This window comes from Anomaloglossus baeobatrachus, chromosome 8, assembly GCF_048569485.1.
Source record: "Anomaloglossus baeobatrachus isolate aAnoBae1 chromosome 8, aAnoBae1.hap1, whole genome shotgun sequence".
Classification (NCBI taxonomy): domain Eukaryota; kingdom Metazoa; phylum Chordata; class Amphibia; order Anura; family Aromobatidae; genus Anomaloglossus; species Anomaloglossus baeobatrachus.
This window is the reverse complement of record NC_134360.1, coordinates 153513649-153541336: the sequence shown is the minus strand read 5'-3', so window position 1 is coordinate 153541336 and position 27688 is coordinate 153513649. Positions and strand designations below refer to the sequence as shown.

General features: G+C 48.6%; 1 protein-coding gene across 2 annotated transcripts in view; it reads right to left on the bottom strand.

Moving 5' to 3' along the window:
• The window catches only part of LOC142249308 (coagulation factor XIII B chain-like), a 235905-nt gene that overhangs the window by 172401 nt on the left and 35816 nt on the right, over window positions 1–27688 (bottom strand). For both annotated transcript variants that reach the window (XM_075320941.1, XM_075320942.1), the window contains exon 2: window positions 21294–21479. In XM_075320941.1, coding sequence (XP_075177056.1) covers window positions 21294–21479 — 186 coding nt within the window. The remainder of the gene's footprint in view (window positions 1–21293; window positions 21480–27688) is intronic.

Here is a 27688-nt window from a genome sequence, read left to right as displayed (position 1 = left end):
CCGGCCGACAAGGGTGGAGCCATTGTTGTCCTTGACCGACAATACTATATTTCAGAAATCATAGGACAACTATCTGATAGGACCACTTATGAATCAGTTCCTCATAATCCAACAACTGAAATTGCCTCTTTGATCAAAACCACGGCCCAATATCACTTTGAGCAGGGCATTATCGATCACAAATTAAGAGACTTTCTCAGCAACCCGCATCCGATCACCCGGTTTTCTACACACTCCCAAAAGTGCACAAACACCTCACTCATCCCCCTGGTAGACCCAAAGTGGCCTCAACGGACTCGGTCCTTTCTCCACTGGCTCGTACAGTTGAGAAAATTCTCTCACCATTTATCCCCCTCACCCCCATCTAAAAGACACGTCCCATTTCCTAGAGATATTAATGGATCTACATCAGATTCCACATACATCTCTACTAGTGACACCCGATGTCAATTCGCTGTATACCAGCATAAACCATGAGGATGGCTTAGAAGCGGTACAGTGGTTCTTCGAACAATTCACCACCTTACCAATGGGAAACAGGAAATTCTGTATGGATCTACTCAGGATTATCCTGGAAAGAAATTTCTTTCTATTCCAGGATACATTTTACGTGCAGCGTAGGGGGACCGCGATGGGTTCTAACGTCGCGCCCCCCTACGCTAACATCTTTATGGCCTCCTTTGAAGATAAATACATACATTCTCATCCTTTGATTTTACGCCACGCCTTATTATGGCGTCGCTACATTGATGACATTTTCCTGATTTGGGACGGTGGCCTAGATTCTCTACTCTCATTCTTTGAAGAGGTCAATACGTATCAACCCGGTCTAACTTTCACCATTAACCACAGTACTGACAGGATTAATTTTTTGGATTGCTGGGTTATCAAAAGTAGTGACGGTACCATCACAACCGATATTTATACCAAAGCCACAGATAAGAATAGCCTTCTCCACTATACCAGCAACCATCCAAAACACACAAAAAACTCTTTGCCGATTAGCCAACATACGAGAGTTGACCGGATCGTCAGCAACAAGGATAGTCGCTTGGTAAGACATGATGAAATGAGCAGCAGGTTCCGACAGAGGGGTTATCCCAACAATAAAGCCACCAAAACGAGATCCTCATCTCATAAGCCATCAACACAATCTGATCGTATGCCCCTGATCAATACATTCCATCCCCTTTCTCCATTGGTCAAAAAAATAGTCTTAAAACATTGGCCACTCCTTGGCCTTTCCTATCCACAAATCAGCGAATTTAAGACACCCCCTTTATTCTGTTACAAGAAATCACCGAATATCAGGGACAAACTCGTTCGGGCAGATATAGGCTCCAACCATCACACCCCTAGACAAAAATTCCTCAACAATCCACAGTTTGGCACCTTTCCATGCCTTAGATACGCCCAGTGTTCCAATATCACCAAGGGATGCTCTTTCACACACCCCAGAACCGGAAAATCTTTTCCCATTAGGGACTTTTTCACTTGTGACAGCTCCTTTGTTGTCTATTACATCAAGTGCCCCTGCGGTCTCGGATATGTTGGGGAGACAACCCAACATATCCGAGACCGCATCAATAAACACAAATCTGACATCAGATGCGGTCGCACCTTACTACCTATTCCATTCCACTTCATAACAGCGGGTCATAGGATTTCTCAACTCAAGTTTCAGGTCATAGACCAGGTTAGCACCAACCGTAGAGGTGGGGACAGGATCAAAATCCTCCGAGAAAGGGAAGCCCGATGGATCCACACTCTGGGCACCCTTGAACCTCACGACTTGAACCGGAGGTATGAACAGGTTTTTTAATAATCCTCTCCTTATAATAATCACCATCATCTATTCCTATCTCTTTTCCATGATTTACCCTATGTCATTGATGTATATTTTGATATATATGTGTATACGTATATGTACCCATTTTATTCCTCTAAGTACATGTGAGTGCCTATATATGATGATGGTCATCCCATATGTGGGATTTAAAGTGTTGTCACCTTATGAATAATTTGCTTACTGTTCCCTATCAACATTAATGGTTAATACGACTAACTATGCTGAGATTGCTATTTTCACTATATAATCTTATAGTATAATCTCCATCTATATATGCGATTATTTACTACATGGTATCCTAATTCCTTCTTTCTGTATTACAGAACTAGCACCACTTTGTGACAACCACATCCAGCCTGTCACACACCCCTGCACCGAAACGTGATCTCCGTACCTGGATCCTCCACTAACACGGTCATGTGACTCACTAACACGCCCTCCCTGTCACATGTGCGCTCCAAAATCCCACTTCCGCGTTCCACCAGCAGCAGTGACGCGCTCTCCACTTCTAACACCGGATCAACCACTCGCGCATGCGCAGTGCACCATGCCCCATCATGCACCATTTCTAATGAAACCGGAAGTGACGTCGCGGCTATTTTTATGTTAAAAGGACGCTTTCCCATTAATCACATATCCCACAGGATGAGCGATCTACCTCTGCGGCACCACAGGCTCATGGTAAGGTGACTCACCTTGACTTTGCTGGACCCACACCACTACCTTAAGATATGTGTTTACCAATTCCCTCTTCTCCTTAGCCAGCTACCTTGACTCCCTCCATGCCCACGGACTTTCCTCCAGGCCATACCTCTGAGGTCATTAGGTAACTTCATTCTTATCTTATTCCCTATATTCCCTCCTCCATTCTTTCTTCTCCACTCCACAGTTACCATGTTACTATCCCTGGTTTCATTTATGTAGCTGAAAGTGACAATCAGGCACAACACCCTGATTGCAAGCGTGAGCCCCGGACCCAGTCTCTGTACCACAGGAGCTACACTCTACATGATTTTCCCATGAGTACTATGGTCTCCTAATCCTACGGACCTTCCTCCAGGCTACACCACTGAAGCCATTAGGTAACATGTCTCTCATTTTCTCTCCTTTCTTCCCCCCTTCCCCCCCCCCCCCTCCTCTTCTCTCCTACTCCTTGCTCTATGGTTACCATTGAATCACCCTGATGTAATCTCATTTGGTGCAGCCAAATAACAATCAGGTATAATCCCCTGATTTTAATATGAGTCCTGGACCCTGATCCATACTGCAGGAGCTGCCCTTGACAGTCTTATGAGTACAGTACTTCAACGGACCTCACAGCTGACTATATCACCGTAGTCAATAGTTAACATTACTTTTGCCTTTTCCTCTCTCCCCTTCCTTACCCGCTCTTCCATTCAATGAACTCTGGACACTGATATTACATTACAGGAGTTACCTTGTCTCTGACACACTTGTGGTCGCCATATTTTCTGAGTATCTGGACGCTCCAACAAGAGCCATATACTACTACTGAGGTAACTAACACTTCACTTCCCTCGATGGACTTTACCTATGGATCAGTACTATAATGTTATTTAACCTAACAGGTCATCCCCGATTCCCATACCTCTAAGAGTATATATCGTGTTTTCTCTGTTCCAGACTCCCTCACTAGGACCCACACATATTCCCAGGGCCGGACCCCACACACCGGCATTGCCCGGGGACCCTATAGAGGGTATGTCACAACTGACACCTTCTTTTCTCCTTGTCTCTCTCTTTTCCTCTTTTTATCCTAATTTCTTCCTTCTTCCCTCACTTTTGTTTTCTCCCTCAGCTGTCTCCGCACGGAGGTCTTTACATTTTTACAGCTATCCTACGTATTCACCAGGCTGGTTATTCCAGTGTAGGTCAAGGTGAGCATTCTTACCATGTTCTTCATACCCTACGGTCACTCACGTTGCTTCCTCATCCTGTATCAACTGGGCTATAGTAGAATAACAACCAACAGGTTCTGTGAACCTTGATGCATGGTCTTCTCCAGGTTTAAATTGTATGCACTTCTTTATGTACCTTTGCCTCTATGGTTTTGTCATTAGATATGTAATCTGATGTACAATTCTAGCCTTGTGTACCTTGACAATGCAGCTATTTATTACAATTGATTGATTTCCTTTTCTTTGTTTTGTTTTTTCATTTTGTATATAATGTATTCAGCCTGTCCGACCTGATGAAGGCTTGCTAGCCGAAACGTCGACACCAGGCGGACAATTGTACAGCACCGTTTTTTCACGTCTTGCACTAACAAAATAAAAAAAAAGGATTTTGACATCCAATTACTGTCTCCTATTTGGTTTTTGGGAAATAATAGTGTGCCGGAGTTAACCTTTGAGTGACCACCCAAAGTCCCGACTGAAGGCAACAGCCCAACGAGGGGGATAAACGGCCACCGCTACGGCTCAGAGATCCCACGGGCCAGCGTCTGCGGGCAAAGGGCTCCTTAGGCAAAAACAAGCCGGGAGCGGACTCTTGAAGTTGCAAGCACAGGCAGTCCACCATCCAACACAGGTGCGGGAGAAAGACAGAGACCACCAGCCGGGTGGGGGACCAGACTGCACACGCTGCGGGCACCGACCACCATCACCTTGGTTTACCAGAGACTCTTGTGTTTACTAATAGTGAGTACATCAGAACCCTCCGGTCGCTCATCTCCCTGCACCACCAAGCCTCACACCCCCAACGGGTCCCGGGGCCACCATCCTTGCCCACGGAGGGGTTAACAACTTACTGCGCAACACCTCTCCCGGGTGCACCGTAACTGCAGCGGTGGTGTCCACCTTCACCACATCCCGTGGGTGGCGTCACGAACTTCACACGGCTCCGGCCGTACATCTATGTCCCCAAACCACAACCCCCCTTTTAGTTGAAGTTACCGCAAGACCCCTGGGTCCAGAGACCCTCGAGCCACCCACTGTAGGTCCGGATCCGAGCGACTCGGCTTCCAAGCACGGGGCGGTACACAGCTTACTCTAAGTAAGGCAACACCTTTTCTAAAGGCATTTCCCCATAGATTCTTCAATAGGAGATTAATGTCTGTGCACAATAAATGTTAAATTATTTGATAAACAAACTGCTTGAGAATTAAAAACCATGATGTTAATGGCTTTTTTATAAGCCCCCTTCCCCCCCAATAAAAGCAATAAAAAAAGTATGTAGGACAGAAACCTTATCCACCTATGGTGGAACGGAACGTTATCATCCAATTGAAAAAAATGTGTCTTTTCTAGAGATGAGCGATGTTTGAGGCTCAAGGTTCGCCTATTTCATGTTCGAGTGATTTTGGGGGGTGTTCGAGACGTTCAACGAACTCGAGCCTTTTGCTAAAAGCTCGATAGTTCGAGTAGCGTTCGAGAACGGTTCGATCAACAAAAAGCCTAGCTAGTTAGTAGCTGGATTTTTACTGTAATAGTGTGAGTCACTGTGAATCGCGCTATTATCAAAATTCAGCGTATAGTGTGCGGGGTGGACGGGGTTTAGATCAGTGCTGGTCAGCAGTGCTAAGAGCATGACGATCGCCATTTTTTTTTTTCCCCCTAACCGCGCGTACAGTGGGGCAGGCCAGGCTGTCAGCAAATCACAGAGACACACACTGCAAAGTAGAATTTTGCCAGACAAGTTAGGGCATGTGTCATAGGCTGTGCATGTCACATGTCCTTGCCTTATAAGACACGGCCATTTTCCCAGTCGCCGCCATTATATCTCTGCTGCGGGGGGTGACAGTCACCGCTCCTGCTGCTGCTGCTGTGTGCGCTATAGAGATACAGTGCAATCTACACAGCGCTTTAGGGATTAGGGACTACTGGTTATTTCAGCCCTTTTCAGGGCTGATTTACAGGCGTTCATAGCCATAGCTGCTAGGCAGGTCCGTGCAAACGCTGTGTAGGGCTTTAGATAACAGCATCTGGCTACCTCAGCTCAATCAATTCCTTGCTGCATTTTTTCCTCAGCAGGGATAGAAAGTGAGGCTTCCTTTGCTGTCCTGCTACCTACAGCACCCGTGCATTCTACCCACCTGCCCATTTTTGCTACGCAATTCTAATTGCAAACTGTGCTGCCACTGTTAGGGGCATCCTAAAAGTGTCTGGAATACTAAGTTAGCGTTCCTTTGCTATCCACTGACCCACAGCACCTGTGCATTCTACCCACCTGCCCATTTTTGCCACGGTATTTTATTTCACCAAAGAGCTGACACTTTTTGGGGCATCCTAAAAGTGTCTGGAATACTAAGTTAGTGTTCCTTTGCTGTCCACTGATCCACAGCAACCGTGCATTCTACCCACCTGCCCATTTTTGCTACGCAATTCTAATTGCAAACTGTGCTGCCACTGTTAGGGGCATCCTAAAAGTGTCTGGAATACTAAGTTAGTGTTTCTTTGCTGTCCACTGGCCACCAGCACCCGTGCATTCTACCCACCTGCCCATTTTTACCACGCTATTTTATCTCCCCAAAGAGCTGACACTTTTTGGGGCATCCTAAAAGTGTCTGGAATACGAAGTTAGTGTTCCTTTGCTGTCTACTGACCCGCACTACCCATGCATTCTACCCACCTGCCCATTTTTGCCACGCTATTTTCTTTCTCCAAAGAGCTGACACTTTTTGGGGCATCCTAAAAGTGTCTGGAATACTAAGTTAGTGTTCCTTTGCTGTCCACTGACCCACAGCAAAAGTGCATTCTACCCACCTGCCCAGTTTTGCTACGCAATTCTAATTGCAAACTGTGCTGCACTGTTAGGGGCATACTAAAATTGACTGGGATAGTCAGTGTTGGTTCTTTAGCTGTCAATAAAGCTAGACCACCTCTGCAATCTACACCACCTCTCCTTTTTTGCTACCACATTTTAAGTGTCAAATCTTGTTGCTAACAAAATGAGTGGCAAAAGGACAGATGCTGGTGGAAAGGGGAACTTGCGTGTTGGAAAAGGAAAAAAGTTTGTGTCCGTGGGGTAGGTGGGAAAGCTACATAAACATCTGCTAAAGAAAGGCCATCTTCCAGCAAAAGTAAGATGTCTACTACTTTCCGTGGACAATCGGATGTGCTACCTTTTTTACGGAACCGAACAACTGTAACAAAGGTAGATGATGCACAAAAAAAGAACATGCTTGAATGGATCTCAAGTGCTCCAACAAGTGGCCTCTCCTCCACCTCAACTTCAACATCCAAAAAACAACAGTCCTCTGAGTTGTCACCCCAATCGCACTTGCTTTCTCCCAGCTCTCAAGTCTCCACCCGCCCTGCAGAGTATGGGGTAACAGAGCAGAGATGAGTGAGTCTGCAGAGCTGTTCAGTCACACTATAGGTTGGGAATCAGAGGTCTGCTCCCAAGCTACAGTGAGCTTGCAAAAACTGTAGGAGGGGAAAAAGGCGCAATAGGGTCTTACCCGGTATGAGGGTAAACAGACGAGACAGAAAAACACTCACCTGATGAGGTTGTGCCAGTCACAACCCCTTATGATAGCCTGTGATTTAGCTGCAGCCCCGGGAAGGATATTTGTAATATACAGGTAAAAGAGAAGACTGGGTTTATGCCGCGCTAGAAACCACTGATGCGTGTAAATTAAAAGATTTCCTTTTTATTTTACAGTTCTACGCGTTTCAGAGACATCTGTCTCCTTCCTCAGGAAAAGAAATCATATTACAACAAGGCCGCTTGGACCTATATATAAGAAGCAAACAGCCACGTATGCATTAAGGACAGCCCATATGACTCAGAGCTTGATGACTCAGCGTCACATGGTAAAGAAAGGAAAAAAAAAAAGGAGAAAAGACAAAAAATCGTGAACAACAAAAAAGTCTAAAACAGCATGATACCAAAATACATAGATATTTTCAACAAAAGAAATAAAGAGAAAATGAGTAAATGAATAAATAGATAATAAAGGCATAAAAACAGTTATTCCTCATGTTATTTAATAAAAGAAAAAGTCAGGGGGAAAGGGGATGTGAAGGATGTGTTTTTGATGGAGTGCGAACCTATGGAGTGAATACACTAGTGTTGAGTCCCCTGCTCTACATGGGGATACAGTGATTGTGAGTGAATATTTAAGAGAATGTGAAAGTAAAAAATTTTTTATATATATAAATCTATATGAAATGGAGGATAGGAATGCAAAGACAATGTGATTAAAAATTATTGTAGTTGAAAGTTTTATATATATTTGTAATAGAATGTCTAGAAATAGCAAAGATTGAGGGCTCAGTGAGGAAGCCACTAAAAAAGGGGGCATTTACAATGAGATGTCCAGGAATTCTTGATTTCTAATACTTAGTATGCATTGTATTGCCGTGAAGGAGACATGCTCCGATAAGAAGCGAGTGCAGAGAAAAAAAGGGGGGCTAGGGCGCATGCGTGGTAGAGGTGATACGAGTTTAGGAAGCCGAGGGGTGACCAGAGTTCACAACCGTGGGAACCAGATACAGTGCGCCTGCGCTAGACATGCAAGAAAAGAAGTTTTGTAATCCTAGCGGCGATGAGTGCAAGAGTGCACGGTTTCCTGAACTCATATCACCTCTACCACGCATGCGTCCTAGCCCCCCTTTTTTTCTCTCCACTCGCTTCTTATCGGAGCATGTCTCCTTCACAGCAATACAATGCATACTAAGGCGGGCTTTGCAAACTACGACATCGCAGGCCGATGCTGCGATGCCGAGTGCGATAGTCCCCGCCCCCGTCGCAGCAGCGATATGTGGTGATAGCTGGCGTAGCGAAAATTATCGCTACGCCAGCTTCACACACACACTCACCTGCCGTGCGACGTGCCTGTGGCCGGCGACCCGCCTCCTTGTTAAGGGGGCGGGTCGTGCGGCGTCACTGCGACGTCACATGGCAGGCGGCCAATCGGAGCGGAGGGGCGGAGATGAGTCGGATGTAAACATCCTGCCCATCTCCTTCCTTCCGCATATCCTACGGAAGCCGCAGTGACGCCGGTAGGAGATGTTCCTCGCTCCTGCGGCTTCACATACAGCGATGTGTGCTGCCGCAGGAACGAGGAACAACATCGGACCATCGCGTCAGCGTAATTATGGATTACGCCGACGCTGTACCGATGATACGATTACGACGCTTTTGCGCTCGTTAATCGTATCATCCAGGCTTTACACACTGCGATGTCGCATGCGATGCCGGATGTGCGTCACTTTCAATTTGACCCCACCGACATCGCACCTGCGATGTCGCAGTGTGCAAAGTGCCCCTTAGGCTGCTTTCACACTACGTCTTTTTAACATGCGTCCTGAACGTTTTTTTAACGCAGAAACGGATCCAGTGCAAATGCGTTTTCATTTCAATGCATTTGCAATGGACTCGCGTTAACATGCGTTCATCTGCGTTTGCTTGCGTTATAGTGAGGATCCAGCGACTTGCAGTTTTTTAACATCTTTCAAAAACGCTACTTGTAGCGTTTTTGAGCTGCGTCCAACTTCTGTAAATTGCTGGATCCTGACTAAACAGCACGCAAACGCATGTGAACGCTGGCGTGCTGATAGGCAGGATCCTGCTTGCTCTACTGAGCATGCCCAGAAGCCAGCCTCCGTGATCAGTCTATCTCTCTCCTACCTCTCTGTCTCTCTCCCTCTCTCTCTCTGTCTCTCCCCCTCCATCTCCCCCACCTGAAAGCTGCGGACACTCGTAACCAAGGTAAATATCGGGTAACCACTTATCTTAGTTACCTGATGTTTACGTTGGTTACGTGTGCAGGGAGCCCGACTCCTAGCAGCTGCAGACGCTTGTAACCAAAGTAAATATCGGGTATCCAAGCAAGTATACCCGATGTTTACCTTGATTACGAGCCTCGCAGCTGTCAGATGCCGGCTCCCAGTCTGGCACGTTTAGTTCCCCTCACTCCCGATCACATGACTCCAATGCCCGCCCCTAAACATCCAGTGACAGGATCCTGCAAAATAAGACATGCGTTTGCATGCATTTTTTGCTGTAAAAGCAGGATCCGCTTTTGCAGCAAAAAAACGTTCAGGACGCATGTTAAAAAGACGTAGTGTGAAAGCAGCCTAAGTATTAGAAATCAAGAATTCCTGGACATCTCATTGTAAATGCCCCCTTTTTTAGTGGCTTCCTCACTGAGCCCTCAATCTTTGCTATTTCTAGGCATTCTATCACAAATATATATAAAACTTTCAACTACAATCATTTTTAATCACATTGTCTTTGCATTCCTATCCTCCATTTTATATATATATATATATATATATATATAAATATATATATATATACTAGAAGGTGGCCCGATTCTACGCATCGGGTATTCTAGAATTTACGTATTGTGTAGTTAATGTATGATTTTTGTTATATATATATATATATATATATATATATATATGTTGTTGTGTGTAGTTACCAAGTGTTTGTGTAGGGCACTGTACATGATCTGGGTGTTGCAATTGTGGAGCACTGTGTTTCTGTAGCGTTGTGTGTGTGTGTTGCGCTGCGCACTCCCAAACGTCCTCCATCCTCCATGCTGCGCATTCCCCATCGTGCTCCATCCCCCATGCTGCGCACTTCCAAACGTGCTCCATCCGCCATGCTGCGCACTTCCCATTGTGCTCCATCCGCCATGCTGCGCACTCCACATTGTGCTCCATCCCCCATGCTGCGCACTCCCCATCGTGCTCCATCCCCCATGCTGCGCATTCCCCATCGTGCTCCATCCCCCATGCTGCGCACTCCCAAACGTGCTCCAACCCCATGCTGCGCACCCCCCATCATGCTCCATCCCCCATGCTGCGCACCCCCATCGTGCTCCATCCCCCATGCTGCGCACTCCCCATCGTGCTCCATCCCCCATGCTGCACACTCCCCATCGTGCTCCATCCCCCATGCTGCGCATTCCCCATCGTGCTCCATCCCCCATGCTGCGCACTCCAAAACGTGCTCCATCCCCCATGCTGCGCATTCCCCATCGTGCTCCATCCCCCGTGCTGCGCACTCCCAAACGTGCTCCATCCGCCATGCTGCGCATTTCCCATTGTGCTCCATCTGCCATGCTGTGCACTCCACATTGTGCTCCATCCCTCATGCTGCGCACTCCCCATCGTGCTCCATCCCCCATGCTGCGCATTCCCCATCGTGCTCCATCCCCCATGCTGCGCACTCCCAAACGTGCTCCATCCCCAATGCTGCGCACTCCCCATCGTGCTCCATCCCCCATGCTGTGCACTCCCAATTGTGCTCCATCCCCCATGCTGCGCACTCTCAAACGTGCTCCATCCCCCATGCTGCGCACTCCCAAACGTGCTCCATCCCCCATACTGCACACTCCCCATCGTGCTCCATCCCCCATGCTGCGCACCCCCCATCGTGCTCCATCCCCCATGTTGCGCACTTCATGCTTCACACTCCCCATCGTGCTCCATCCCCCATGCTGCGCATTCCCCACCGTGCTCCATCCCCCATGCTGCGCACTCCCAAACGTGCTCCATCCCCCATGCTGCGCATTCCCCATCGTGCTCCATCCCCCATGCTGCGCACTCCCAAACGTGCTCCATCCGCCATGCTGCGCACTTCCCATTGTGCTCCATCCGCCATGCTGCGCACTCCAGATTGTGCTCCATCCCCCATGCTGCGCACTCCCCATCGTGCTCCATCCCCCATGCTGCGCATTCCCCATCGTGCTCCATCCCCCATGCTGCGCACTCCCAAACGTGCTCCATTCCCATGCTGCGCACCCCCCATCATGCTCCATCCCCCATGCTGCGCACCCCCATCGTGCTTCATCCCCCATGCTGCGCACTCCCCATCGTGCTCCATCCCCCATGCTGCACACTCCCCATCGTGCTCCATCCCCCATGCTGCGCATTCCCCATCGTGCTCCATCCCCCTTGCTGCGCACTCCAAAACGTGCTCCATCCCCCATGCTGCGCATTCCCCATCGTGCTCCATTCCCCATGCTGCGCACTCCCAAACGTGCTCCATCCGCCATGCTGCGCACTTCCCATTGTGCTCCATCTGCCATGCTGCGCACTCCACATTGTGCTCCATCCCTCATGCTGCGCACTCCCCATCGTGCTCCATCCCCCATGCTGCGCATTCCCCATCGTGCTCCATCCCCCATGCTGCGCACTCCCAAACGTGCTCCATCCCCAATGCTGCGCGCTCCCCATCATGCTCCATCCCCCATGCTGTGCACTCCCAAACGTGCTCCATCCCCCATGCTGCACACTCTCAAACGTGCTCCATCCCCCATGCTGCGCACTCCCAAACGTGCTCCATCCCCCATACTGCACACTCCCCATCGTGCTCCATCCCCCATGCTGCGCACCCCCCATCGTGCTCCATCCCCCATGCTGCGCACTTCATGCTTCACACTCCCCATCGTGCTCCATCCCCCATGCTGCGCATTCCCCACCGTGCTCCATCCCCCATGCTGCGCACTCCCAAACGTGCTCCATCCCCCATGCTGCGCACTCCCCATCGTGCTCCATCCCCCATGCTGCGCATTCCCTATCCTGCTCCATCCCCCATGCTGCGCACTCCCCATCGTGCTCCATCCCCCATGCTGCGCACTCCCAAACGTGCTCCATCCCCCATGCTGCGCACTCCCCATCGTGCTCTATTCCCCATGCTACGCACTCCCAAACGTGCTCCATCCCCCATTCTGCGCACCCCCCATCGTGCTCCATCCCCCATGCTGCGCACCCCACATTGTGCTCCATCCCCCATGCTGCGCACTCCCCATCGTGCTCCATCCCCCATGCTGCGCATTCCCCATCGTGCTCAATCCCCCATGCTGCGCACTCCCAAACGTGCTCCATCCCCATGCTGCGCACCCCCCATCGTGCTCCATCCCCCATGCTGCGCACCCCCATCGTGCTCCATCCCCCATGCTGCGCACTCCCCATCGTGCTCCATCCCCCATGCTGCACACTCCCCATCGTGCTCTATCCCCCATGCTGCACACTCCCCATCGTGCTCTATCCCCCATGCTGCGCACTCCCCATCGTGCTCCATCCCCCATGCTGCGCACCCCCCATTGTGCTCCATCCCCCATGCTGTGCACTCCCCATCGTGCTCCATCCCCCATGCTGTGCACTTCATGCTGCACACTCCCCATCGTGCTCCATCCCCCATGCTGCGCATTCCCCACCGTGCTCCATCCCCTATGCTGCGCATTCCCTATCCTGCTCCATCCCCCATGCTGCGCACTCCCCATCGTGCTCCATCCCCCATGCTGCGCACTCCCAAACGTGCTCCATCCCCTATGCTGCGCACTCCCCATCGTGCTCTATTCCCCATGCTGCGCACTCCCAAACGTGCTCCATCCCCCATTCTGCGCACCCCCCATCGTGCTCCATCCCCCATGCTGCGCACCCCACATTGTGCTCCATCCCCCATGCTGCGCACTCCCCATCGTGCTCCATCCCCCATGCTGCGCATTCCCCATCGTGCTCCATCCCCCATGCTGCGCACTCCCAAACGTGCTCCATCCCCCATGCTGCGCACCCCCCATCGTGCTCCATCCCCCTTGCTGCGCACCCCCATCGTGCTCCATCCCCCATGCTGCGCACTCCCCATCGTGCCCCATCCCCCATGCTGCACAATCCCCATTGTGCTCTATCCCCCATGCTGCGCACTCCCCATCGTGCTCCATCCCCCATGCTGCACACCCCCCGTCGTGCTCCATCCCCCATGCTGTGCACTCCCCATCATGCTCCATCCCCCATGTTGTGCACCTCCATCGTGCTCCACAGTCACACATCGGACAGTATACACGCACACATCTGATCGCATACACTCACACACACACCCCACTTCTCCCTGTGCCCACCGGTGGGCGGTCCCAGCAGCTGTGCTGCACGCCATGCTCCTCTGCCGACACTCACAGATCCGATCGTATACACTCACACACACACACACTGACGATATCGCACATACGCGCTCACACAATCACAACATCCGGAGATACCACATGCTTCCAACCATGTGATCCTCCGGCAGGTCCTGGAAGGTCACTGCACGCACAGTATCGCCGCCGAGAAGCAAGCGATATCACGGGATGTTGTGAGTGTGTGGATGCGATCTGATGTGTGAGGTGTGTGTGAGAGTGAGTGTGATCTGTTGTGTGTGTGTGTGTGTCTGTTGTTATGTGTGTGCGTGTGTGTGTGTTCCGCCGCTGCAGGACCTTGATGCGCTCACCTGGGAGCCGGTGTACGCTGGTAACCATGCTACACAATATTACATGGTTACCAGCGCCCCCCGGTCGCACGGGAGCCCACACCAGCGTACGCCGGCAACCCCAGCAATGCGAGGGTATGTATCGGCTGGGTTGGCGGCGTACGCTGATGTGGGCTCCCGGGGGTACAGCACTCACCTGGGAGTCGGGGCTCCGTGTCGTTTCGGGGAATGCGTGCAGGGGGCGGGGCCAGAGCGAGCGTGCAATGCGTGAGGGGGGCCGAGTTGCCAATGCGTGCAGGGGCCGGGGCGAGACGCCAATCCGTGTGGGGGGCGGAGCCTGGGCGAACGGCCATTCCGTGCGGGGGGCGGAGCCGAGGCGGAGTGAACTACCAATCCGTGCGGGGGGAGGAGGCGAGGCGAGCGGCCAATGAGACGCTTGTCGCGGTAAGGACAGAATTTTGGAGCAAGACAGACAGACAGACAGAATAAGGCAATTATATATATATATATATATATATATATATATATACAGTGCCTACAAGTAGTATTCAACCCCCAGCGGATTTAGCAGGTTTGATAAGATGCAAATAAGTTAGAGCCTGCAAACTTCAAACAAGAGCAGGATTTATTAACAGATGCATAAATCTTACAAACCAACAAGTTATGTTGCTCAGTTAAATTTTAATAAATTTTCAACATGTCCCCACATGGCATGCCATGAGATCTTCCCTGAGCTCCTTCCTTGTTGTCCTTGGGTTAGCCTTGACTCTTCGGACAAGCCTGGCCTTGGCACGGGTGGAAACTTTTAAAGGCTGTCCAGGCCGTGGAAGGCTAACAGTAGTTCCATAAGCCTTCCACTTCCGGATGATGCTCCCAACAGTGGGGACAGGTAGGCCCAACTCCTTGGAAAGGGTTTTGTACCCCTTGCCAACCTTGTGACCCTCCACGATCTTGTCTCTGATGGCCTTGGAATGCTCCTTTGTCTTTCCCATGTTGACCAAGTATGAGTGCTGTTCACAAGTTTGGGGGGGGTCTTAATTAGTCAGAAAAGGCTGGAAAAAGAGATAATTAATCGAAACATGTGAAGCTCATTGTTCTTTGTGCCTGAAATACTTCTTAATACTTTAGGGGAACCAAACAGAATTCTTGTGGTTTGAGGGGTTGAATAATAAATGACCCTCTGAATAAACTTTTCACAATTTAAAAAAATAAAAATAAAAAAAGAAATAACATTCTTTTTTGCTGCAGTGCATTTCACACTTCCAGGCTGATCTACAGTCCAAATGTCACAATGCCAAGGTAATTCCGAATGTGTAAACCTGCAGGGGGTTGAATACCACTTTTAGGCACTATATATATATAGGCAGGTCGTCAGTTGTTTTGAAAGGGGAAACAAGTGCTGGTGTAGAGCTCTCTCAGACATCAAGAGCACCAACTTTGGATGAAGGCAACATCATGTCTCCGCCTGCACTTTCCTCACAGACCTGCAGTTTTCCAGGGACACCCTACTCAACACCGTCTCCACACAGCAGCCAGATCTTGGTCCCTCAGGAGTGGACAAATAAAAGGCCATTTCCTCCGAGCCATGACAACGCTAAGAGGTTGACTTTATCCCTCTGTAAGCTTTTGGTTACCAAAATGCTGCCTTTCCGCCTGGTGGACAAAGAGGATTTTCGAGACCTTATGTCAGTCGCAGTGCCCCAGTACCAGATGCCCAGTCGCCCAGCATGTCGCACACAACATCATCGCTTCATTGAGAAACTCTGTGTGTGACAGGGTGCATTTCACCACCGATACTTGGACCAGTAAGCATGGACAGGGGCGTTACATGTCACTGACTGGGCACTGGGTAGCTATGGTAAGAGATGGAGAAGGGTCTGCTGAACAAGTCTTGCCATCCCCACGACTTGTGCGTAAATCCTCTGTATGTCGAAGTTCCTCCACTGCTTCCGCCTCCTCAACCTCTTCTGGGTCCTCCACCTCTGCCCCAAGCCTGCCTGGTCAGGCCACCCGCGTTGTAACTGCGCACAAGGAATCCCGCACACCTCCTTACTATGCTGGCAGCAGAGCTCAATGGCATCAGGCGGTCTTTACCTTGAAATGTCTTGGAAATAAGAGTAGAAAAAAAACGTGGAAAAAGGAGTGCAATAGGGTCTTACCCCGGTATGGGGGGGGGGTTAGAAGGGGGTGGTCCTACTCACCTATAGGGGTTGTGAAAGTCACAACTCCTATAACAGCATGTAACTCCAAGCCACGGCAGCGGTCCCCACGTTGGTAGATAACAGAAAGTAGTAGAACTGGGTATCAAGCCGCGCCAATGACCAACAGATCATGAAGGTTGAAGATTAATGTTGCTTTATTTTATGCACAGGTCAATGCGTTTCGGGAGACTCTGCTCCCTTCCTCAGGACAGACTGGCAAAGAACATCAAATCTGCTGTACAGAGAACCCATACAGCATTATATACCATAGCGATAACGTCATGATCCACCCCTTTTAGAAAAAATCGGCGGGAATCTATACATTTTAAACAACAACATGACGTAGTACATTGTATTAAACAAAATTCACAATATAACATGTTATGATCGCTTTCTTTCTATCTCAAGGATTAAAAAAGGATCATTAAAAATTGTTATTAAAATTATATGTGTGTGAAAAACTGCCTAATTGTGTTAAAAGCAAAAATAAATGATAAGAAATATACAAGAGTGCAATTCAGTGAACCTTATCTTGCCTAGAACACCGTATATAGTGTCAGGCGCTACTCAGCCATTGATGCCAGTAAACATATCTAAAGAGCATGCAACCGCTTGTGCCACTCTTAGCTTGTTATCAGGATGTCTCAAAATTGTCCTCTAAAGGGAAATAGGAGAGAAAAAGAAAAAAAATGTGTAAAAGTTGTAACCATCAGGACCTCGGGAATGCTAGAATAAGGTGAATATTCACCCATTATGTGATACCACTCTAAACCATTGCAGGTGCGATTGTGAAAAAAGAAAAAGGAAGAAAGGAAGAAAAAAAGGAAATCACCTTTTTCACAATCGCACCTGCAATGGTTTAGAGTGGTATCACATAATGGGTGAATATTTACAAATACAACTTTTACACATTTTTTTTCTTTTTCTCTCCTATTTCCCTTTAGAGGACAATTTTGAGACATCCTGATAACAAGCTAAGAGTGGCACAAGCGGTTGCACGCTCTTTAGATATGTTTACCAGCATCAATGGCTGAGTAGCGCCTGACACTATGTACGGTGTTCTAGGCAAGATACGGTTCACTGAATTGCACTCTTGTATACTTCCTATAATTTATTTTTGCTTTTAACACAATTAGGCAGTTTTTCACACACATATAATTTTAATAACAATTTTTAATTATCCTTTTTTAATCCTTGGGATAGAAAGAAAGCGATCATAACATGTTATATTGTGAATTTTGTTTAATACAATGTACTACGTCATGTTGTTGTTTAAAATGTATAGATTCCCGCCAATTTTTTCTAAAAGGGGTGGATCATGACGTTATCGCTATGGTATATAATGCTGTATGGATTCTCTGTACAGCAGATTTGATGTTCTTTGCCAGTCTGTCCTGAGGAAGGGAGCAGAGTCTCCCGAAACGCGTTGACCTGTGCATAAAATAAAGCAACATTAATCTTCATGATCTGTTGGTCATTGGCGTGGCTTGATACCCAGTTCTACTACTCTCTGTTATTTGGAAATAAGAGTCACACAGCTGAGGAGTTGTGATCAGCTCTTGCGAGCGAGTTTACTAAAAGGTTGTCTGCACTCAACCTGCAGCCAGGGAAGGCCGTGTGAGACAATGCTGCAAACCTGGGTGCGGCCCTATGCTGGTGCAAGGTGACACACGTACTGTCACGTCCCCACCGGAGCCCGCTCCTGTGACTTCTGCTCCGATTGCCATACGACGCCATGTTCCCACCATGGATAGCGCTGGTGATGGGAGAGGAGTCGGTGCCCGTGGCTCTGCGGAGCACAGGCTCCGCTCATTCACTAGGCTGGGTTTCCCTGGAACCTGCAGTACCACTGGCTGACTGTAGGCGGCATGTCTTCCAGCTGATGTTGCCAACATTCACCTGCAGCCAATGGGAAGACACCACCTCCTTCTTATTTCCCCTCCTGATACATTCATGATACTAGCACTGTACAAGACGTATAGACTTCTATTCCTAATAAATTATCTTTATGCAAGGTAGTGATCCATAAGAGCTATTTACAACCACATGCAAAATAGCCTGGCAGGCCTGGATTCCTGCTTCTCAGGGAAGTAATTCATCTTTTCTCCCTGTTATACTATATTATATAGAATATGATTGGAGCAACCTTTTCTATTTTGCAGTAATTTGCAGGGGTGTCTGTATCCCATTTTTCTTTCAGCTCCTGGGGTATAATGGGGAGATTATCTGAGCCCCTTGTGATATGACTCTAGGTGACTGTAATATACTTGTGGGGTATACCACCCTATAACATATGTGGTTGTAAATAACTCTTATGGATCACTACCTTGCATAAAGATAATTTATTAGGAATAGAAGTCTATACATCTTGTACAGTGCTAGTATCATGAATAGGAATTCCTGGTTGTAGATCAGTAAATTGATACCTTCTTGATCTAAGGAAAACAATATAGGGAGGAATATTACCATTTGGGAACTCATATATAGTGTACTGTGCAAGCACCACTATAGGGCTTTCCATCCCATCCCTATATCAGGGTCAGGGAGAGGGAGAGCCGACGTGGAACGGGGGCGCCCGGTAACTTATGGTGTCATACCCTCCGTTGTTAGGTAGGGATACACTATCCTTATAGGGATATATTAGTTTCTCTTCCCTTTCCTAAAGTGAGTGTGTATATAAAACTCCTTGGTTATTTACAAGGATATCGTGATCCATTCTCATTTATATGTTTGTGTGTCTGTTTGTGGGTACATTTTAATGAATATTAATAAAAATTACACATTTTAAAATAGGGTTGAGATTACATGTTAGTCCCTTTCTGAGCACTCTACCCATCTATTTAACTTTGTTAGTTCTTGGATTACTGGTATAAACCAATACTAATTGGCTGCCATGATCATACGACAACTGACCATAAATAAAGACCAGGAGCATCTTTGGGGGATCAGCACTATTGTTGGAGGAAATAATAGGTGGACAGTGATTAAAGGGAACCTCTCTTTTTGCGATCACCATTCTCGTTCTTGCTTTCTGTTGATGATGCCTCCTATATCATAATCACAGAGTCAGCCATTGTGCTCCTGCATAGGCGCACGTCTTTCTGCACTGCTTAGGGCAGAGGAAAGTACTGTAATGGGCAGGTGCTAGGAAAGGCCAAAGAGCACTGGCGCATGCGCTCTAAAATACTTTGCTCTGCCCTCAGCAGGACACACAGAAGAACGCCTGAGCAGGAGCACACTGGAGGACTCTGTGTGAATGACGGAGGACACATCATCCACATGAAGCAAAGGAGGCCGGTGATAGTGAGAAGAGAGGAGCCACCTTATCATGACCATCAATGCCCATTGGAGGGGACCACTCTGTAGGCGAGAATAATGCAAGCTCTTTTTTTCTGCCTTGTACAGAGGCTTGGGGACAGATATACAGCATTCTAGAATGCTGTGTATGAGGTCTTACAGGTGCTGATCCTAATTTATATGGGGATAACCTGGTGAAAACTTCCCTTTAATTCACTTTTCTTTAGAACATCTGCTGCTGTATATATAAAAAAAAATGTAAGTTGGATAACTCCTTGACTAATTGATTAAGTGAAAGAGTGATTTCTAATGGAACATATTCTGATTGGGTCACAGTTAATAGTGGGGCACCACAGGGGTCACAGGCGTACAACATCAATATATGAATATGATACTAAGGTCTGTAAAGTAAACAACACTGAAGATGCTGGAGGCTTGGGCCGAGAAATTGCCATTGAATTGAAAAGCTAATAAATATGAGGTCATGCACTTTGGTTGAGGTAACAAAATGTACAAATATGTGTTAAATAGTGACTTGGTGAGACTGGTAGACAGCTCAAATTTAGCAACCAGTGCCAGGCAACTGTTCCAAGAAAAACACAGTCATGGTAGTCATCAAAAGAGGCACAGAACATAATGGTTCATTCTTTCCTGCCAGTAAAGGTTAAAACAGCAAACGCCTGTGCCTTATTTAGTTCTGTTCAGCTATTAATATACATAAGTGGGGGCTAGAGAGGAACAGTAAAATGTCCCGCAAAGTCCAGCATGATGTGCAGTCAGTATAATTTGTCTCAGGCCTGAAACACACATCCGTGAAACACGTGCGTGTTTGGTCCGTTTCCGTGTATACTGGAGACACGGCCAAACGTGCACCAATGTCATTGTATGATAAAAGCTCCACGTGCGTTTTTGATGCATGTCCGTTTGTCCGTGTCCGTGATCCGTACCTGTGTGCGTTTTGCACGGCAGCATGTCCGTTTTCTGCACGCAACACGCAGCACGGACCCAATGAAAGTCAATGGGTCTGTGCGCACGTCCGAGTGCCACGGACGCATCTCTGTTTGCTCCCTGTAAGTTTTGTGCTTTTTTCATGTGATGTCGGTCTTTTTTCTTTTTCTGTTTCATTCTCTCCCTCATTCCGTCGGTCGGTCTCACAGACAGAGCCGCAGCATGACAATGAAGTCGGGTGAAGTTCACCTGAGTTCATTCTCATCGCGCAACTCTGTCTGCTGTCTGCCGACATGTATCAACGACATTGTGCATCACACACACACACGGAACATTTTACACGGACAACACACACACATGTCAGTTATTTCACTCACGCACACACGGACATTCCACACGCACATACGGATAGCATACGGGATACACACGCTGGCCACACATACCATAAAAACGGACCTAAAAAACGGAAAACGGACCCGAAAAACAGCCCGTATCACACGTGCGTGGTTTTAACGGATGTGTGTTGGAGCCCTCAGTTGAACGAGAGCAGCCCCCCTGCATGAGAGCACAGGCAGCCACTCGGTTAATCAATTGTCCCGAGGAAGAAGCCATAAGGCTTTGAAACGCGTAGACAAATAAAATCATTCCTTCTACATGGATCTACATGGAACCCTTTTCTCTCCAATTTGAACTGGAATACTAATTGGACAGCATTCACAGATCAGACATTACTTGGAGTGTGGCTGCATATATGTCCTGGAAATTACTGCTAAAATGTGATTAATAAACAGTCCCATAGGGTTGGCGAGCCATTAGCTCTGTGAGGCACCTACTTTTACAATGTGCTCTAGATAACGTTTGCCATTCTCCTCCCACACAGGCCCTTCTAATTCGTCCAAGCGAAGTATATCCAGGATGGCAACTGTAAATTACTGTTTGTCTGGGTGGGAACTTGGTGTCTTCATCCCAGTCACCTTCTAACATTGCATTTTCTATTTTTGGTGGTCTTCCACACTGATCTAAAATAAAAAGAAATCATTGAAATTAGGATACAGCATTAGGTATTTTACATGATTTTGGTACCAGATTTTCTATATCTTCCTTTACAACTTTGTGTTAATTATTTATTTATAAGGGAATTTTCGGGGGTAACATTGATGGCCATTTCTTAGGCCGGTTTCAGGTGTCCGTGTTTTAGGTATGTGTGACATCCGTTTTCAACACGGAGGCCACACGTACCCATGTTATTGTATACTGCTACTCACACGGCCGTGTTTGCACACGGACCGTATGACCCCTCGTGGCCCCACACGCATACATGCAGACATGTCCATTTTTTCTCCGGCAGCACGGGTGTCACACGTACCACACACTGATGTGATCTGTGTGACATCACTGTGACACGTACCGGAGAAAACAGGGATCTTTTAAATAAAAAGATTTTCCATATTCATCTGTATCCAGCGCTGTTTTCTTCGGCTCTGCTGTCTTCTGCTTCTGACCCCCGCTCATTATATTCATTGATTATTCACTGCACTGAGCAGCTGGAAGTCGGAGCATTACGAGGACTGTAGCGCAGGTGTAGCGGAGAACTCCAATTACCTTTTGGACGTCACTGTACACACACTGCTTGCTGAATACTCACCTGTCCCCGCGATGCTGTCCCCGGCGATGCTCCAGCTTTCAGGTCCTCAGTGCAGTGAATAATCAATGAAAATAATGAGCGGCAGTCAGAAGCAGGAGGCAGAAGAGCCAAAGGAAACAGCACTTGATACAAGTGAATATAGATTTTTTTTTTATTTAAAAGACCTGTGTTTTCTCCGGTATGTCTCACATGTATGCAAACACAGATGTCACACATGTGACATACACATGACACACGTATGACAAACGTATGACCATAATCATGCGTGTGGCTTGTACCTGATTAAACACAGACGTCTGAAACAGGCCTTAGGGGAAGCTATAAATATCAGAATGATGTAGAATTCAATTCCAGCACCTCTGCAGATTAATTAATAAGAATGGAAGCAGCGCTTTAGTATGTGCATATGTGGCGCCCCTGAGGCTCAGGTCGCCACAGGGTACTGCACCCCATTTAGGGTGCGGTATCTTTCTCAGGTAAGGATGGGGTTAATCACCGGTGTTCCACATTCACATACATTACATACAGCTTTGGAACCTTCACATAGGGTGGGTTGGCTCAGGGTAGGCAAGGGGGTGGTCATAACGGTCATGGGACTTCCCGGTCACTGAAGCCAGCCACCTGGGGGGCAGGATCCACTGGGGGGTAAAGGAAGGCGCAAGACTCTCACATGGTCAGTTAAGTTGGGACCATAGTTCTGGCAAGATATCTCTGGAAAATTTGGACTTTACTGGGCCCGGTGGCTTAGAGCGGGAGCTCAGCCAGGGTACCTACCTGCGGAGGGGGACATCCTAGAAATAGGAAACTCTCTTTCTCCTTCGCTTTTAAAAACATCGTGATGACCGGATTTGGGATTGACATGAGGCCATTACGGCAGTGACCAGTGTGACCGGCTTGCAGCTGAAGTTGTGAGTAAACTACACCCTGAACCCGCAGAGACTGTGTTGACTCATCCTTACCGGTGCCACCACCCAGCACTTAGGCGCCACCGGCCATTCTAACCCTCATCATCCACCCGGAGCCCGCTCCACCTGTGGGGAGCGATACCATCCCGGCTGCTTTAACACCTGCCCCGGAGTGGAACCCTAAAGCGGCGGCTATTCCCTGGCCGCATACCACAGGTAGCATCATGACAAACTTCTCCCAATTACCCCGCTTCCCCACATTTACTGTATGCCTCGGGGAAACCTAATCGGGTAAGGCCACCTGTGACAGCACCTGACCCGACCTGCAACTGCCCGGTGACGAGTAGGTCAACCGCCTGCCCCGTGGGGCGTTACACAAAGGCCTATTCTTCAATTACCTGATCAGTCCGGATTGTGGGAATAAGACAACTACTGGTACAATATTGATGTACAATCAATGCTGTAGTCCACAAAAACTTTTTAAACTCTTCAGGATGCAACTATTCAAAGATTGCCTGTCATATCCCCAACACTATAAACCTGCATATATATAGGCTTAATTTGCATATTAAAAGTGTTCTGTGTGCGCCGTACTGAAAGAGCGGCTATCAGGAAAAAGGCTGATATGCTGAAGCCATCCCTTCAGCATATTAGTCAGTCAATCTCCCATGGTGTGCTTACGGCCACCCCACACTGTATACTGAATGTTGACTAAAATCCCACTGACATGCCTCTATAACTGAAAGCTGGCACCTCTCAGAAGATATAAAGTTAATTTCTTCCTTGTAGTCAGGCTTTTGGCAGCCACACAGCTTTGGAACACTAATAATCTGAAGATTAACCCCATGTCTGTAGGTTAATAGCTTTTGGGAACATGACAGGTTCCCTTTAACATCTTGAGAACACACACTCACAGACAATACATAGGGATTGTCTGGGATTCATTTTTAATTGCCTATAGGGTGGCAGAAGTAGAGAATAATAAGCATACAATACTATGAATCTTCAGGTCCAGCGCTGCCTCCCTGACCGGCTACAGCAGTGACATCACATGACAGCTGTGACCAATCACAGAGCACATCAATTCATGCGGTCTACATCAGCCGAGCCTCTGAGCACAGTGACTGTCAATAAAAGTAAAACTGTCATTCTTTGGAAAAAAAAATCTGCACTTTGTTTCAATCGTACTTCACATTGCAGGAGTAATGACATTAAATGTTTTTCTTTAGGTCAGAGCCATATCTTCACTGACAGACACATCTGTTTTATTTGTTTATAGATGATGTTATATGAGGGTATTTATTCCACATTTGTAATAGAAAATACTGTACATACAGTATATATATACTAGATGGTGGCCCGATTCTTGCGCATCGGGTATTCTAGAATATGTATGTAGTTTATTTATGAAGATTTAAGACTAATGCAATGAATATACAGGGTAAAATACCGTATATACAGAAGTACTGTACGTCACACTGTGACTGACAGAACTTGTCCAGTAAATGTGACTGAATTACATCACACTTGTTTAGTAAACATGAGTGAACTACGCAGGGCCAGCGTCAGCACCCACCGGCGCCCACACACATCGTGCCATCATGCCGCAATCATTATTTTCCCATGCATTTGCTAATTTTCCCCACTCCCTCCATTTGCTCTCTAACACAGGTTCTCTGACAGTCAGTGTCACGTTGCTAAGGCCGCAGTCGGGTATCTAAGGGGCCTGCCCGCACCACTCCCTCAGCAACACCCACATCCAATCCAGAGGCAGCTGAGCATAAAGGTGGGCAGGACATGCCGAGGAGGAAATAGGAAGCAGCCGCATCTCCCAGCCTGCAGGGCCAGCAAGGGGAGGGAGAAAGTACTACAGAGTATGAAAAGAGAAGAAAGTGCAAGGTGAGTATAATCGTTTCTTTTTAATGTGTGCTGGAGGCTGCTGCTGTAGTGTATATAGAGGCTTTGGCTTGTGGGGTTTATAAATAAAGGCTGCTGGGGTGTATATGCTGGGGTGTATATGTAGCGCCCCTGAAACCTTCAGGGTGCTACAAAGTTCTGTATCCCCACAAGGATGCAGGGCCTACCCCCTTAGGGACCCAGAACCCCAGTGCCGGTAACACCCAAAACCCAGGTAATCCCAGTTTTCACCAAGAATCCCCCATACAATGGTACTTAGCTAGGGTGGGACCAATGGATGGCTGCCTAGAAGTGGAGCCAGTCCAGTCCACTAGTTGACTAGGTGGGAGGGGCAGACTGTGGAGGGTAGTCAGTTGAGAGTTGACAGCAGGAGTGTGAAGGTGGAAGAAAAGTGACACCCTGACTCAGGTTAACGGTGACCTGGTACCCAAGAGAAGTGGTTGCTGGTGGAGTATGGTGGAGTACTCCCCGAACTATGCACCAACGGTGTACAGGACCCTAGGACAGGAAAGAGCTCCAAGCCGACCTGTTAACACTTGCACAGCAAGGGGACCATCAAGGACCTTGCTGACCCTAAAAAATCGGAAGACTCAGTAGCAAAGGGAGAACTAGGGACAGGACCAGAGACTCCAACCCCACAGGGTTCATGCTACCGTCAGGCGGACAGAAGTGGACAAACCACAGAACAGGGACCCCCAGTGTTCTATGGGGACCCACTTACCAGAGACAGGTGCAGGGGAAGAAGGTACTAGAGAACCAGACTGACACTGGGACAAAGGGTTCCTGGAGGCGAAACCAGCAGGCCTCGGGCCACCAGTTAACATCTCAAGAAAATGAGTAAACCAGTTGCACTGAATACCTGTGTGGACTACTGTCTTCCGACGCCCACTGCACCATACACCCGCTGGGACAAAACCCTACTTGTGGAGGGACTACCATACTAGCTGCTAATACCACCAGCTCCAGTGGAGACATTCTGCAGCGGCGGCGCCTTACATTTAGCGTCACGTATCAACTTTACTTAACAATCCCCTGTAAATCTCCCCATTACAAAAAGGGCCCAGGGCACGGAACTGGGTAACGACCACCACTGTGACATTCCCAAGAGAGACACTGCCCGGAACCGAGTACCCCATATCCCTGAGTGCTACATAGATAGAGGCTGCTGAGGTGTATATAGAGGCTGCTGGGGTGTATATAGAAGCTTCTGTGTGCGGCGGTGTCTGTGTGCGGCGGTGTCTGTGTGCGACAAATCAGCAAAGAGTGGTTCACATCCCGCGCCAATTCGCAGCCGGACTGCGCCAGTCGCTGTTTGGTCGCGGGTGGCTGGCGTGACTAATCAGCTACTCTAGGATTTCTGTTACAGACAGACAGAATTAGACAATCATATATATAGATATATATATTTATTTAACATTTTATTTACCTTTTTTGTACATATTTTTTCTTATTAGGCCACATTCACACGTTGAGTATTTGGTGAGTTTTTTACCTTAGTATTTGTAGATGTGACGCCCTGGGCAAGCCAGGGGTCACAGGTCACAACACCACCACACCCCACACCCCAGGTAGGCACATCACAGCTAAACTACAAATCCTTGTTGCCTTCCTCCAGAGGCTGATGATTCACACCAGGGGGTGGGCCAGGCGGTTGGCTCCACCCACCAAGGAGGTCACAGCTCTGGAGGCGGGAAAACCAGGCAGTCTAGTCAGGGAGGAGGAAGTGGAAGGAGTGGAGGAGTAGTCTAGACAGGGAAAAAAGTAAACAGCTAAGTGAAAGTGAAGGAAGAAAAGGAGTAAAGAAAGAAAGCATGAAGGGTCCAGCTTTGTGGAGGGCCAGATCAGCAAGGTCAGCGACGGCGGTGACTGTCTGGAGGGGGACCGTTTGGAAGTTCCTGGAAGGACCCCGTTGGCTGTGTGCCCGGTGGTCTGGAGCAGTGTTCCGAAGGACAGTCAGCACCAGGGCAGGGGCCTCTCGGACCCCGGCAAGGCTAGGAGTTGCCAAATTTGCCAAATCCGTCAGTGAAGGGGACGTAGATTCCCCCAACAACCAAGTCCCGATTGAAGGCAACAGCCCAGCCAGTATAGAAGAGACACCGCCACCGCCACGGCACCAGTTTCTCAGGGCCAGCGCCTGCGGGCAAAGTGTAGGGCTCCTCCGGCCCAGATTGAAGCCGGGGAGCGGGTAACCGGAGGGAATCCACCGCTACCACAAGTCAACCATAGGTGCAAGGAAGAGGGACATAACTGTCACCTACCGGGAGTGCAGGTGCAGCCGTCTGTGGGACCGTCCTACCAGCCGTTTGGTTTACCGTAAAACTGTGTCCACGTCTCAGGCTGAGTGAGTACCACAGTGCCGCAAGGCACAGCGCTGCCCCCGCGTCCCTGCGCCCACCAGGCCCCGCACCTAGCAAACCTTCACCGGGCCCCGGGATCACCAACCCCTGCCCACGGAGGGGCAACACAACACCTGGCTGCTCCGCATCACCATCCCCGGGATCCCCGTATTGAGCAGCGGTGGTGAAATCACCACAACCGTGGGTGGCGTCACGGACAATAATCATCCCCACACCCAACAACTCCCTTTCACTCACGGGCGAGGAGTGCCGCTCGAGAAACCCCCGGGATCCGGCCTACGGCTCGAGCCACCACTGAGCAGCGGCCGCCGGACCCGAGCAGAAGGGGGTGAGCGTAGTGTGCCGACACCCTCCTCCCTGCCCGCGACAACTTGGCGTCACGAACAGGATCTTACCGCTCTGCC